Source organism: Heteronotia binoei, chromosome 5 (genome assembly GCF_032191835.1).
Source record: "Heteronotia binoei isolate CCM8104 ecotype False Entrance Well chromosome 5, APGP_CSIRO_Hbin_v1, whole genome shotgun sequence".
NCBI lineage: Eukaryota > Metazoa > Chordata > Lepidosauria > Squamata > Gekkonidae > Heteronotia > Heteronotia binoei.
The window spans coordinates 74,096,645-74,113,081 of NC_083227.1; the positions used below are offsets into that span (position 1 = coordinate 74,096,645).

At 45.3% G+C, this 16,437-nt stretch overlaps 1 protein-coding gene across 2 annotated transcripts in view; it reads right to left on the bottom strand.

Annotated features, from left to right (window-relative positions):
• The window catches only part of SRGAP3 (SLIT-ROBO Rho GTPase activating protein 3), a 303,414-nt gene that overhangs the window by 151,985 nt on the left and 134,992 nt on the right, over positions 1-16,437 (bottom strand). For both annotated transcript variants that reach the window (XM_060239606.1, XM_060239607.1), the window contains exon 2: positions 14,313-14,508. In XM_060239606.1, the coding sequence (XP_060095589.1) occupies positions 14,313-14,508 (196 nt within the window). The remainder of the gene's footprint in view (positions 1-14,312; positions 14,509-16,437) is intronic.

Here is a 16,437-nt window from a genome sequence, read left to right on the forward strand (position 1 = left end):
TGGCTCCCAACCAGAGGCAGGCTGCACAGCCTTGTCTCCGGGGGCTGTTTTGCCCCTCCGTAAGGAGGAGGAGCGGTCAGGGCATTATGGGAGGTGAGGGAGGAGCAGGAACGCCTTAACAGCTGTCTCCACTTCTGCCTCCCAGTCTTCACTTCGTGCTCGGGGAGTGGAGAGCTTGGACAAGCTCCTCCTGTCCTGCCCGGCATGGGGCCTTTGGCGCGTTGGTTTTCATGCTGCAGCGAGCAGCGGCAGCGATCCCTCGGCTGAGCTTCAGAGGAAGGAGCTGTAGCTCAGGGACGGCGGTTTCCTGGCGATTGCAGTCACTTTTGAGCATAGAAGGACGGCGAGCACCCAGTTTTCGGCTGCGTGGAGGTGGCGGGAATGCCTTTTGGCACGGTGGTTTGCTGCTGGCTGGGTTTTTTAGTTCAGCCAGCATTTTTTCTCTGCCTTTTTCGAGGAGTTGTTCCCCCTTTTGTAGCTGGGAATACCAGGGATGGGCCTGTGGTTGGAGGTAGGCACTGCAGCTTGGGTTCTTCGGCCCCTCGCTCCCCACCAATGTTCTCTTTTTGTGGACCAGCTGTCCTGGCCGTTTAGGGGGTCTAGCTTTGGGGCCCTCTTCATTCCTCCCATCCTGAATGTTGGGGTGGTATGCACTGTTGCTGGGCGAGGCGGTGGCCATTTTCCCTGCTTATTACTCCCCTGTTGCTAGGTGGGGCGACGGCCATTTTCTCTGCTTATTACTTCCCTGTTGCTAGGCAGGGCAGCGGCCATTTTTTGTTAGTCTCTGCTTAGAGCCCCCCTGCCCCATTTTTTACAGGCTAGATATTGGGTTCACTAGCCATGCCTAAGGGGCAAGGAAAATCAAAGGGCAAGAGCCCTGCACCAAAATCCAAGTCTCGCCAGCCAGTTTCTTATAAGCGCCCAGCAACTCAGCCTATGTTGTCTGATGACGAGGATGACTCCTTTGAGCAGTCTGTATTAGCTAGGTTGGCTGCTTTGGAGGGTTCTAGTTGCAAGCCCCATATCACAGACATTGGGGGTAAGAAGGGCATTTCATCCAAAGCTGTCAAGGCTGCTGATAGGAAACGGTTGCAAGAAGAGATTCTTAACCGCTTGTATTCTCTTGAGAGCAGGTCCAACACTGTTGAAACGGATGGAGTGTCACCTCTTCCGGTGAAAGTTCCTGATGTGGATGCCCGGCAAGGTGTGCAGTTTGGTAGGGGCGAGTCTGTACAACGCACTAATATAGCTTGGCCCTGGGGGCAGACAGATACATTTGGGCCTGTGCCCAATAGCAAGTCTGCAGCGTTTACTAATCCTCAGCCTTGGGCTTGGGGTTTTAATTTGGCTAACCCTCTAGCGTCTTGGGGTGGCCTGCCTGGCCAGTTTCCTGGACTATCTTCGGTCCCTTGTGGTGGCTGGGGTTTCCCTTCTCCCTGGGGCCCATCATATTCTAAGGCCTGCTAAGGCCTTACCTTTTGGTGATCTGGCTCTTCCCTTAGGGGATCACTTGTTGCCAGCCACCAAGGATAAAATATTAAAGGGTGAATTTGTGGACCTTTTTCTCTGCTCTACAGGGAGCTGGAGAAAAAGAATAAGGAGGACCTTGATGATAGGGAAAAAGAGAAAATCAAACAGCGTAAAGTTGATAGGACCTGGGCAAATTGGGTGCCCGGTTTCATTATTTACGCCGGAATAATTTCCAGGTCTCATCCATGGAGGGCCACTTCCCTTTTCCAGTATTTTGATATCATATACAAGAGCTACATCAGCTTTAGTGGCCCTGCCTGGCTCCAGTACGATGAGGAATTCAGGAGAGCCGCTGTGAACCCATCCCTTCAATGGGATCAAATTCAGCCACAGTTGTGGCTGCAGGTTTTGTCTCCAGCGAGACCTAATTTCGGAGATAGGTCAGACAGCGGCCATGTTGTGCAGCGCAGTCGCCGCTTCTGGTTCCCACGGTAATGTGGGACAGGCGGTTCAACCCTGCTTGCTCTGCTGGGAATTTGGGTCGTAGGAGGTGCATGGAAGGAAAAACTGCCCATTTAAGCACGAGTGCCCGCTGTGCAGAGGGTCTCACTCCTTTACGAATTGTTCCCGGGGTAAACCCAGGAAGGGATTGTGCAGGCAGGGCTCTAGTGGGACTAATAAGCCTTTTGGAAAAGGGCCCCAGCCCAATAAGGGTGACAGTGCTTGAGGCCTGGCTCCGTAATTATCCTAAGTTTGAGGATAGAGTTTACTTGTTCAACGGTTTTAAGTTCGGTTTCAGAATTCCTTGTCAGGGATCCAGAAGGCCGTTTATGGCCAATAACCTGAAGTCAGATATAGGTATGGAGCATATAGTTCGACAAAAAACAGGGAAAGAATTGGCTGAGGGCAGGGTGATTGGTCCATTTCCTGCACCTCCTGTGAGTTCTCTGAGGGTCTCTCCTTTGGGCATTGTGCCTACAAAGACCCCAGGGGAGTTCAGATTGATCCACCACTTATCTTACTCTCGTGGGGAGTCAATGAACGATGCCATACCCGAGGTATTGTGTACCGTGCGGTACACATCTTTTGATGCAGCAGTTCACATGGTAAGGCGCTGTGGGGTGGGTGCTTTTGGCTGGGGGGAGGGTGGCATATTCTAATGAGTAATGCTAATGAGTCATGCTAATGAGCTCCACCACCTATTTTTCTACAATGACTCCTGTACATTATATTTGTAAAAGGCAAAAAGTAAATAAGGTTTCTTGCACCTAATTGTTCCAAAACACAGTAAATAAGGTCCAGTGTTCATGAAACTCATCTCTCTCTCGGCTTGACTTCGCGAACGAAGATTTAAGAAAGGTGCAGTAGTCCACGTCTGCTGCAGGCTCACTGGTGGCCGACAAGACCAATGCAGGACAGGCAGGTCCAGCCACAGTGGCTGCAGGGAAAAGTCTGATTTGGGGTTGGTGCTGTAGCAGTACGATTCTTCCTCAATGAAACTTATCAGAGCCATAAGAACTATATATTTATAATAACTGATATAACACATCAATTTTCTGAGCAGTGCCAAACATGATTGAATCAGCTGCTTCCAGATAGCAATTCTGTCTTTTTCCAGTTTGCAGCTATTGCCATCACTGCAGCCCTGAGTAAACCCAAAAGCATCAGGATTAAACACTCTTTTGTCAATTGTTTTGGCAAGTGTTTTCCCTGTGCAGTTGTGCTACTGTTGTTTTGGGGCCTGTTGGGTTCCCCGACTCTTCAACATATGTTTGGTATGGTCGGCATGTGTATTGATGTTTGTTGTTCGGGGGGGAGGTCTTTGTCACGCAGCGTCGGTTCGGTGGTTGCCGAGTGTGTTGTGGTTGTTAACCGGTGTGTTTTTTCTTGTCGGTGGGGCTCATGCCTGGCGTCTGTGTGCCTCATTGTAGAGGCGAAGTTGTGCGAGGATGCATCTGTTGGCTATGCGTGCATGAAAGGGCTGGGATTTGTCGTCCAGGTGTGGGTTGTGTCGTGGGATATGGGGCAGGTGGCACGCAATGAGGGTGAGGAGGAGGAAGAGGTGGCACTGTTGAGCGGGTGTGTGGTATAGGTGCAGGTATGCATTGTCTTTAGGTGTGCCAAACGGATTGTGGGTCAGGTCGAGTTCGTGCAGTACCTCTTGCAAGTCTTGCCATAGTCATGATTGACGTAAAGTGCAAGCCAGGCATATCCACAGCATGTGGGCATGTTAACAGCAGAAGAACCAGTGTTCCAGGGTCAGTGGTTCCTGGGCTTCATGGCCTTGGTACGGGCTTTGGGTGCAAGGGCGATGCAGGGCTCTCGGTGGCAGTAGAACATGGTGCAGCAGTCGTCAACGTGTCTCCCGGAAGCGATGGGGTACAGTGTTGTCGCTAAGGACACTCTTCCTGCATTGTTTGAGTTATCTGCAGACCACTTCCACGTACATAAAATCTCCGTGAGCACTGAGCAGTTCTCTGGGCTCGGTGGGGTGCTTGGGTTCTCTGTTGGGTTCATGTCCACCACAGGAGTTAACAAGTGCCACTTATGATTGTATTCCAGTGAAACAACCATCTGTGCCCATACCATTTAATCCCATGAGATACCCACCTCTTGGTCAGCCAGCATTTATTCTGCAAATAACAACAGCTTCTTATAGTGAAGAACTTTAAAAAGCTAAAGCTTTCTCATCCCAAACTTTTTACTGTCCACCAGGCTTCCTTGTCTTGTTTTTGGCTTCTAGAGGCAGACAGCATCCATCCAAATACTATCCTCTAATTCAGGGGTGGGGAACCTTTTTTCTGCCAAGGGCCATATGGATATTTATAACATCATTCGCAGGCCATAAAAAAAAATCATCGACTTAAGAAAACAGTGCTCCGCCAAGGGAGAATGATTCAGGCCAGCAAAATTAATGCAAATAATTGTTTTTCTATTTGAAGTTATATGGGGAGAGCCTAATCTGGCGCGCACGCACACACACACGGCCTGCTGCCCTAGGCAAATGCATAGGTCCAGGGCTTTTTTAAAACAAATGCCCAGCAGGAACTCAGTAGCATATTAGACTACATCCCCTAATATTAGCATATTAGGTTGCACCATATGGGATAAACAAGTGCAAACTGAACTGTGACAGTAACTTTTTCAGGCCCTGCAGCAATTCTGGCCAGCCAGCCAGGCCCCGAAGAGGCTGCTGCACAGTACATCTGGGCCCCTGTGATCCCTGTCTGGCCCTGGGGAGGCTGCTGCACAGTGCGGCTGGGCCCCACGATCCTCGTTAGCCAGCCAGGCCCCAGGAAGGCTGCCACATGGCAATCTCTGTATCTGTCCAGCAATCCTCCAGGGCCACACCAAGTGATCTCGAGGGCCACACAAGGCCCTCAGGACAGAGGTTTCCCACCCTTGCTCTAATTAAATGGCAACAGGACACTACATTAAGATAGGCATTCATCTGATAATAGGCTTTGCAAAGGCAAAAGCCCTCACAATAGTAGAGGTTGGGTTTCTCTGTCAGTTAAGAGGGGTGAAGAGCCAGCAGACTGCAAAACAACATAAACAAACTGTTCTTATCCTCAACCATATTTCCTGTTCTCTCTTTCTCTACTTGATTCTGTATCTCAAGCAGCTTTAAAACCACTTAGATAAAGCTTTCAAATCACACAAAAGTATCTTTTGCAATTGTCTCCATTTGAAAGTATATATCACAAAAAGCACACTGTTTTTCCCATTATGCCTCAAAATATGAAATTGTGCACTGTTCCACCCGGCAGAACTTCAGCTGGCTCATGGCATTAAAACAGCTGCTGTTCAGAGGGTTTCTTTTGATCCCAAATGCAATCATACCGACAACAAATGGTGTAAAAGAACGAGTCATGCAGTGGTGTAATTAAACTACTCTGCCATAAAGAACTTCGGAAGCAACTTAATTAGAGAAGAGCAAGACCTTCACATAAAAGTTTAAAAGGCAAACATTTATTTTACAGTGTTCAAAATAATCATTTTTAATCTTCCTTGCCCTACTTACACACCTGCATTGACAGCCCACAGCCTCATCATAGCACAGGACAACAAACACCCTCTAGCTACTTTTGCTTGGGGACTTACTAATAATTAGTTCAACATTCACAGTATGTTCCAGGGCCTGCTCAGTCCATTTGCCAGATGCTACGCTTATCTCCATCTGGCTGCCAAAAATGAATGGAGACATATTGAGCTGGCTTTCCTTTTCAGCTGCAAGAACAGCCACCAGGATGGGTCTCGCTGTGATTTCTAGCCTACGAGGATTTGGTTTTCAGCACAACCTCTTCCACAATTTATTCCACTAGTTAAGCACCTAGCAGCTCAGGTTTTTACACATTTTTGCATAAAAAGAAAAAGGAATATTTAAAAAATCATAATAGTAACAATCAGAATCCAAATCCCTAAACATAAGAAACTCAAAGTTTAGCTACACATTCAATCAATATTTATTTCAGTCAAAGATAAGAAAAGCAATAAAGTTTAGCTATACATAGCTGTGTTAAAATGGGCAATTCTAAAATACAAAAACCCCTTAATTTACTAAGCCTGCTTTTAAATGTAGTCAAAAAGTAAAAAAAAAAATGTAGTTTTTTAAATGACAGTCTTTAATTACTTTGGGCTTTTGATGTTCCTATTTTACCTTGGAGTACATGGAAAGAAAGCCACCTCTGTTAGTCTCTTCCCTTTAAAACTCTATGGGGATGCCATAAGTCAGCTGCAACTTGATATCACTTTACACATGATATACATGATCCCAAACACCACTGCATGTCCATGGACAAACAGCTTTCCTTAGTAGGCAGGAAACAGGATGGAAGCAAGAAGGCAAGATGAAAATGACCAAAAAAAACCCCAAAAAAGGACAAGCTGGGAAGTCAGAGACCTGGGGCACTCCCTCAGCACCGAATTGTGCAGAGTGAGGCAGCGCAGACAAGCTCTGAGCTGCACATCAGCCTGTAATATAAAGTTGGACCCCAGTGTCTCCCAATTCCTTACTCTAAGAGGATTCTAGACTGAAGTACAAATGTCTCCAGACTGAAACTTCCCATAGTTCACTCCCCTGCATTGCCAGAGCTGCTAGCCAAAAAACAGCCAGCAGTCTAGAAGCAGTGCTCCCAATGTGTGACAATACCAACCAGAAGTAGCTTAGATTTTTTAAAAGACACTGTGTACAGGCATAGGGATGTATACAGCAATGAGCACAGAGGGAGACCAGGACCAAATGCACTGGCTTGCCCTCAACCTATATGCTTCTGCCATAATGTGGGTCCTTAGCCTACATACATACACATATGGAATCACTGACCGTGTTGTGGCAGACACACATAGGCTGCCTCAGGTAAGTTCCTGGAGTGATGGAAAGTGCCGTCACATTACAGCTGACTCATGGCAATCCCATAGGGTTTCCAAGGTAAGAGATGTTCAGAAGGGGTTTGCCACTCTCTGCCTCCACATCATGACCCTGGTATTCCTTGGAGGTCTCATCCAAACACTAGCCAGGGCTGACCATGCTTAGCTTCCAAGATTGGATGAGATTGAGCTATCTTGGGCTATCCTGGAGGTTCCTGAAGAGGCAGCATAAAAATATTCTAAATTGATAAACAGGCAAAATGGACCCAATATGCTTGAATGAGTAAATAAGTCAATGAGGTTTGACCTTTCCTGAGATTAAATCCCACTGAACAGACTGGTAGGATTCTGAGCACATCTGGGTACATCTCTTTGGGACCGCTACCCTTGACCTCCAAAGAGAAGATTACATCACATTTGAATGGCATGTCACTAAAAAGGTATCATGTTCGCATGGCAAAAAAATAGATTTTCAATTGCATACAAGAAAGATGCATTCTAATATCATGATGGACAGGGTTGTTCATGACAAGCGTCAATTCAGCTTGCCCTCCTATAGTCACCTCACCTACAAAGCACAACTGAAAGTTCCCATGTTTGGGAAACCACAAATCAAGCCCCATCTCACAGGTATGCAATGCAGGCATCTGGAGGTTTTTTTCCCCTCCTCATAAACAAGGATTCTAACCACCATTTTAATTCCAGTTGGGGAGGGGATTCCAATTCCCAGGTGCCTGTATTGAGACAGCACAGAGAATAAGAGCTTGGTTCAAAACAAGAAGTCGTCATTTCCATTCCAGGCACTGGAGGAGGAGGAGGAGAAGGAGAGAAAAGGAATTAATGTTTTTGTGCTGATGAATTCCCATCATGCTCTTTACTGTGACACTGAATGTAGCCAGAGTGAGAATGCAGTACATGCTCACCACGTCTCATTAAGAAAGTGGCTATATGTTTATATTAGCTTTCAGAGTTTTTTGGCTTGTGTGAAATGTTGATTTTTTTTTGAAGCCACTTCATTCTGCTTTGTGGATTTCTAGTTATATCCATTACTCACTTTGAAAAGCGGGCTATATCTTCTAGTGAAAAAAAGACCCTCCTGTTTATAACATAGTATGAAAAGCAAAAGTGAGATGTCCCCTCCTGCTGTAGAGTTCATTTATGAAGATTCACTGGTATACAACTCTATTTAGTCCACCCAAAATGTAAACACTTATGTAAAGATACGCCTCCAAGGCAGAATGAAATGAGACCCATTGTATAATCTGTTCCCCTGAGCCTCATCTGCCTTTGAAGGCTTCTTGCCAAATCACAGGGAAGGGACTTGCTGGCTAGTCCCTGTCCTAAAAATCAATTCAAGTCAGGGCACTGAAGCAGAAAGCTGGCATACGGTCATGGTTGTTTATCCAGGAAGTTCTCCCCTTCCCCCACACTCGCTAACAACCCCTTTTCTTTGGGCTTACCTACATGTACCATGCTCTCCATGCCACTTGGGCCTCAGACCGTTACGCTCCCAACAGCTGTGTCTCATTATGTATTCAAATCCCTATGCTTCTCTTTCATCTAAGGACACTTTCTAATGCTTATCCCACATGCAGCACTGAAGCCAAAGCTTGTCTGTCACAAAGATTGCCTTTACCCATTCTGGACTCTGCCCCTAGCCCATGAGGGTAATTACATGATCACTATCAATATAAATAGATTTTGCTTGTACAGATGGGCTTCTGTTGTATCTTTATGGTAGAAAATTAGTTCTCGCTCAAAGGATCAACATTGTGCGAGGCAGTTCCAGGCTTGGTTCTGTTTGTATCAGCTGTAATTGGAAGAGTCTCAGGGTGCGTGGGTGTATGAGAGGCGGGGAGAAGACAGAAATAGCTAACCGGGAGGTGGAGCCAATGATTGCATCATCTCTACAATGTACTGTCCTGGGTCAGTATGCATCTCTACAATGTACCCTCCTGGTTAATATGTAGTGATTGGTATTGATTAGGAGAAATGAAATTTCTGAAAGGAGATATCCACCAAGCATGATGCACAGTAGGAAGTTCGGTGCAAGCCTAATGAAATGAATGGGATCTGCCCAAGTGCAGTTAGTGTCATCTGTAGCATCTGCACATTTCACTGGACCATGTGCAAGAGAATTTCCCAGTAGACTGTACCCACTTTACACACTATGCTCATCAAGCCAGTGACATATCAGATTTGGGAAGCCTGGGCTCAAATCCCTGATTCACCATGAAGTTCACTAAGTAGTCTTAGTCCACTCAGTGAACCATTTTCTCAGAGTTATTGTAAGGATAAAATGGGATTAATCATCTGTGGTTAAAGACCATCTGTGATTAAAGCAAGGATACAAAGGTGATGAATAGCATCCTTGCTGTTTTAGTGACGTGGGTGTGTTATATACACACACCAGAGCTAAACCAAAATTTTGAGAAACAAAAGGACACCAGAGCTAGTCTTCAATATCTTAGATGCTTAGCAGAAAATGCAACTGACATATTTACCCTTTGGCTCCCCATAGGATGACTGTGTGCACAAATACACATGCTCCTGCTCCCCATAGGATGACTGTGTGCTCCTGCTGCTAGAAGCACTTTGTCCTATACTCAGTTCTGTCCCCTCATCTCTACCACTCCCTCAACAGCCTCAACCACAAATCTCTATTTCTGTCCCAGCTTTAGATACAACGGCCCTTGCTCCAAACGAAATCTGTGCAAAGTGCTCAGAAGTGCCCTAATACATAAAGAATTCCTGAGGCCACAGTTTGACTACTTATCTGAAACCAGAAATGTTAAAGTTTGTAGAACAATAGGAGGCAGAAGGAGGCTTCTGCACCATGCTAACTGAAAACCTTCAGCATAAGTCAAAGAAGCCACCATGGTGCTGTCCCTGTGAAAAAGCTCTACATGACCAATGTTGTGCTGCAATTGCTGATAATGTGCACCATCACTTGTGGTGCTGAAAAGTGCCATCAAGTCACAGCTGCCTTATGGTGACACCAAAGGATTTCAAGGTAAGAGATACCAAGAGTCAGTTTTCCACTGCCTGACCCTGTGTAGCGACATTGAATTCCTTGGTGACTCCCATGCAAATACTGACCAGGGCCAACCCTGCTCAGCTTCTGAGATCTGATGAGCTTGGGCTAGCCCAGGCCATCCAGGTTAGGCCTGTGACATCACTGACTGAACTAAAAACAAAATACTGACAAAACAGGCTTTCAGCAGTGAAAGAACAAGGTGGCCTTTTAAAAATCCCCACAAAACACTGACTGGAAATGTTATCACAAACTAGGCTCAGCAGATGATAGGCCACTGCCCCAAGTGTCCAACCACCTGAGAAGCCACCACTACTTGTTTGCCTCCCCAGCCCACCTGTATTTCAGTGTTTTATCACACGCATGGTACTTTTAAAAAAAAAATGCTGTTCATAAATTGTGTAGTCCACCCGAGTCTCAGCCAGAAAGGTGGACTATAAATTGTGCCAATAAGCAAACAGAAAGAGGGAGCGCTCCAGCTGTTCTGATTGACTGTCTTTTGGTAAACTAACAAACACATCCCACATAAACCCCTCATTATTCAGTTAATTCTTTATGTATGAACCAATCTCATTAAGGCCATCCAGGCCTTGAAATGAACTGCTTAGTTTAAATACCATGCTGCTATACAAAACATCCAAGTAAATGGACAGCTTAATAATAACCCAAAGCCAAATAGGATTTACACCATTCCAATGGATACCTATCACTATTATAGTTTTACAGGTTCCCCACACTCTTGCCAAACCACTTCCTGATGTCATGCTAATATTCTGTGTGAGCAAATTAAAGCTCAGTAGTTTGAGCTTTAGCCATCAAGGATTCATCGAAAGCATAGGAGGGTCTGTGTGTTCCCAGCTGGGCCTGATGTACAGATTTGGCCATGCTTACAAGGCCTTCTTCATCCAAAGTGGCATCAGGCTGGTTTGTTTTTATACACCGCCTCTCCCCCCAATGGAAATCCACAGCAGCTTACATAAATCTTCTCTATTTTTTCCTCCCAACAACCCTGTGAGGTGGGTTAGGCTGAGACAGTGTGACTGGTCCAAGGTCACCCAGCAAGCTTCCACAACAGAAGTGAGGAGCAAGGATTTGAATGAACCCAGGTCTGCCAGATTCTAGTCCAAGGCCCTGTTCACACAGTGTGTTGAGTCCGTGTAAAACTGACTCGGTTCTATTCCGGATACCTTTGTTCCGGATATTATCAGACTGCCATACTGTAATTTGAATCACTCCGCAAAGAAACCGTGTTCTGCCATCCACACGAGAGCACCATGCAGTGCTTTTTTTCGCCATTATTATGCACATGCACACATTATATGCATGTGTGCACTATGCACATGCGTACGTTATGCGCATATGCACATGCGCATATGTTAAAACATTATGTGGTTATGCGCATATTGCTAAGTAGTAAAAAAAATGGCAACTGTAAACTGGATATCTGAGGCTCCTTTTGCTCCGGGGAAGCCTTCAGACATCTGGAAGTTGGTTAATATCGCAACAAAACTATCCAGATGGAGAAAATTACGAGGTGAAACCGAAAAACTCAAAAAAACACTGCAAAGGAGCAAGTAACAAAATAATCCAGTTCTGAGAAGGACTGGGGGGAGGGGCTACCACAAGTTAATACCGGGAGGCAGAGGTTGCTGTCTGATCAGCCACTTTAAATCCGGAAGGAAACAGTAGCAACATCTGATTATACTGCGTGTCTGAACAGGGTCCAACGCTCCTTACCCACTCTACCACAACGTAAGGTACAACATGGGAATAGCAAAAACTTGCTGTGAAGTAACTGGGCTGGCTCTGCATTAGCAAGACAACCAGGGTAAATAGTTTAAAGGGGATTTTGCAATGTGCAGTAAACAAACATTTTGCAACATACAGGATTTTACTATTACACTAGTAGCAGCAGCTCACAGCAAAGTAGAAAACATATACAATACAGATAGTTATCTTAAATTTCCAGAAAGAGAGCTTCATAGGAGTTGTGGTCCAACATACAAATGATACCAGCAATACAGAAAGAGAACAAACTTTCAGTACTTCACGATAGGCAGTACTTCACAACTGTAGTAGTGGGTTCAAGGAGAGGCGGGAGTGGTGCATTGGAAGGAGTAAACACACAAACAGCCATCTTTTGGTAAAAACATGGATTGGTGGCATTATTTATATGAATACAGGCAAAAAGAGCAATGGCACAGCATGGGGATGGATGCAAGCACTGGGCGGGTCCACAAGCCAACCTGATGAAACCCTTCCCCAGCTCACCTGCTGGGGGTTAAATCATGGAGTGGCAAGATACCAGGACACATATGGGCACTGGCCTCTACCTGGTCCTCTTGCCACCCAGTGGTGTAAGCCAGCCAGCAGCCCCCACCTGGGCATGTGACTGAGTGGCTCTTCACCCCAAGGCTCCTTATGGGAGCCCAGAAAATGGAGGAGGCAGGCACACTGGCACAGCTTCCCCCCAAAAGGATCCATCTCAATGCCTAAACCACCCAACAGCCAGGGATATCCCATGCCCCATTCCCACCAAAGCTTCTAAGCCTGCAGCCAACCCAACAAGGCATGCTGAATCCCCTGTCTTTCCCCCATATGTCCTTTCCCCACTCTGGGAGGTGCACTCCATCCACTTAAAAGAGGGCAGGCTGTCTGAATGAAATACCTGAGTGCACAATAACATCCCTGCCAAGAATCTTAATAAATTGTGTGACAGCCAGCAAACTGAGAACAGAGGGCAAGCAACATGTGTGGGCCTGCTTAAGTAGCCCTTGGGCTCCTGCTGCCTGCACCCACCCCGACATCCCATCTGATGTGGCACGCTGTGACGAGACCCAACTCACCCTGCCCTGCATAGCCCTGAGGGTACCATGCAGCCTGACAAGCCTCCTTCCTGCCTCCACCCCACCTCCTGCACTTAAAACATCAGCGGAGGTGAGTCCTTGGGGGGCGGGGGGGGGGGGAAATGAACATAAGAAAGGAATAAACAGCATTGTCAATACTGCATGAGGAGTCTTGTAGCTGGAGAGTTACAAGAAGAATGCATAGTATTAATGTGCTAAACACATCTGTATGTGGTTCATTTAGAGTTCAGAACCTCAAAGGCAAATTTCAGAATATGGCACATGCTAAACAGCATCCACCATGCTCTTCCACATCAGACAGCCAAGACGAAGGCTGGGAGCCAGAGTGAACTCCTAATAAAGAATCCTGAAATAGGAGTTAAAGAGGGGAAAGGAAGCAAAAAAAATACAAGTTACTTCATAGTCTTGGAACATTATAGTTTGAGGCCTTTGTAAAATCAAACATCTCTGGGAATCACATGTTGCCTGGAGAGGTTTAAACCAACACTATGGCACAGAGATTGCATCCATGAAGCGCAACTTAAAAAAAAAAAAGTCTAGCCTCAAAATCGAATAGTCTAGCAGTGGAATTCTTTCCATAAAGAAATATGACACAATTCAGACAAACCACAAGCCTTCGTCTGACCAGAATGATCAGGCACGGTATTTGCATGTCACAGCTGCAAAAAAGCCTGGCTTTGTCATGCTCCTACATGCCACAGTTGAGACTGCCACAGGATGAACAGTAAAAACTGGCCATTATGAGCCAGAATTTCACAGCTCTTGATTAGTGCTATTTATAAATAATTGAGCAAATGTTTTGAATTAAAGAGAGCAGAAGCTAATACATTTATAAATCATTCAGCCTACAAAAAAACCCCTCCCCCAGAGATCATTTGAGTGTCATATTTCTCTATTTCCCCCCACCCTCCTCACCATTTTCATTTATTTATAAATATTTTAATATCATACCTTTCCTTGTGGCTCAAGAGAGCTTCCAAACCTGCAGAAAACAACAAATCCAACAATTTCCCCAAAAGATAATTGCAGTCTCTGGCAAATAAATATGGCCCTGCAGAAGCTCCTAAAATTTTCTAGATGCAGGCCTCCCTCACCTGCTCAGGAAGTCCATTCCACAGAGCAGAAACAACAACAGAAACAGCACGGGCACTAGTTGTTGCCAGGCAGATTACCCTGAGTAGGAAGATAGGCAGCAACCAGAATACTGCAGCTGGAAATCTGAATATTGCAACTTTCAGCAGAAAGAGTCCATAACTCTGAGGTCACAACCAGTGTTCCCTCGAAGCTGAGTTAATGTGAGCTAGCTCACAAATTTTGGCCTCTGGCTCTTATATTTTTCTCTTAGCTCAGAAAAAATAGCCCCAGAGCAAACTAATTTATGCAGTAACTCACAACTTTAATACCAGTAGCTCACAACTTTAATGCCAGCAGCTCACAAAGTAGAATTTTTGCTCACTAGACTCCATGGCTTAGAGGGAACATTGGTCACAACCAAGAAATGTTTATTCAGTGAGGTTCTAAACCCAGGCACCCCCACCTCACCCCGAGCCATCAGGGATTTTCAGCCTTACTTGAACTGGTGGTGTTCCCTGGAGCTGCGAATCTTGGAAGAAAACCTTTCTGCCAGTTTTTCCAGGTTCCTAGAGTACTCCAATTCAATCTCAGCCTTTCTGCGAAAGAACTCCTGGAGGTCTTGCAGGAGCTGTAACCGGGACTCAGACTGCTGTTCCAGGCATTTGAACTGCTCCACCAACTGGGTACGAATTTCTGGAAGCACAAAACAGGAAAGAAGCAACGTTACAGAACAAGCCTGAGTAGAGTCTGCAAGAGAACAGGCTTAATGTCCCCCATTATTCTGCTGACCAACTTAGTCCTCCCATATCAACTGTACCATAATGGGCATGAATTAACAGGATTCCTCAAGCGATTGATGTTAAAACCTGTTAAATTCCTGAGGATTGGTAGAGAAGGGGCAACTGACTAATGTTTGTTTGATGCCACTGAGTTGGGGTATATTTTCAGAGATACAGAAATCTTTTCCTGCAGGATTTTGGGTTGCTGTTTTTTTAATTGGGGAGACTAATTCTAAATATCAATTATTAACATTTGTCTCCTTTTTCTTCCTCCTTCACATCCAACTTGGGTTGCAATCACATGCATAACTACTTGCATTCTATTTCTCTACAATCAACATGCTACTTTAAAAAAAAACCTGTGTTCACAAATGAGAGGCTTAGGTTGCCAACTTTCCCAGAAATAAGCCCAACTGAATAATATACGACTTCCAAGTGGATCGTCTTCAAATTGCTCCCTTTAATACCCACCCTGCCTATGTGATGTGTGCAGTTTCCTATTTTAACACAATGGCTTAAAAAATCAAATAAAGCAGCACACACCCATGCCACCTGTGATCACAAGAAAACACGAAAAGTCTTGCAATACTATCTATTGTATAGGAACTGCTACGAAATACCAGTATTAGATTAACGGATGTTGAATGACACAAGCATTTAAAGGAGTGAGATGTTATTCATTTTGTGTGTTTTCCCCATTATACAATTTGTATTTGAGTTGGATAAATGCCACATCAGTGGACTGAACTGACGTCATCATAAAGAGGAAACCAGAGGAGAACAACTGCCAGAACTGCAAACACACTGAGGCTTAAAAAAGGGCTTTTCAGATACAAATTCCAAGAACCCTATGAAGGATCACCTTAATGCTAACCTACAAACTCAAATTCACCCCTGCTGTACCATTACAGATATGCATCAGGAAGATGACTAGCACAGGCAGGTAGGTTCTCTGAATACAGGTTTGCCCTGCTAGGAGAAACCACATCTGCCAAGATTCTCTACCCATACCTTATCAAAGGGGCATAAACATCTCACAAATGGCAACGCTAATGCTGCCTACTAAAATACACCACTGCAAGTTATTCATAGTATCTCTATATAAATAAGGCCAAAAAAAGGAGGCATTGGCTTAGGTTTTCTCTAACATCACTGTCAATGTAGGAGAAAAACAAACCAACAGACAGATGTGAATGAGATGCTGCCAAGGCTGGGGGGTGGGGGGAGCTTTACAGAACTATGCAGTCTAATTATCCCAATAATTAATTTTTCAGTATGGCCTTTCTGGCAGTGGGGGGAGACAGGGGAGACACACACTACAGCAATACCCATCACACTGACTTACAGCTTTAACTTAGAAGGAAGTAATGGAGGTAAGCAGGCCTCATATTCAGTGGGAGCTCACAGGAGCACAGCTCCTGCACCTTTCTAAGAGTTTCACCTCCTCCTTCTGAGAGTTCCACCTCCTTGTCCATTGAATAGTATGTTCCACTCTCCTTCTGAGAGTTCCACCTCCTTGTCCATTGACTAGTATGTGCAGCTGCATAACAATCCCTGGATGAGCTCCACCACCTATTTTTCTACAAAATGACTCCAGGTGGTAAGTCTACAGAGTAAGAGTAGCTGGGGGCTAAAACCTAGAAACCCAGAGTCTTTGAATCCAAGAGGCCTGGCTTTTCTAACTTTAGTGAGGTACAGGTTCGTTCCCGTCTCAGAACATTGTAATGACATTTCTTAGGTCTAAGCAAGAGCAAATTGCACCTTTAAGGCCAACAAAGTTTTATTCCAAATGTATGCTTTCATGAACTCTAAGCACACTTCATCAGACAATAGTATGGCAAGC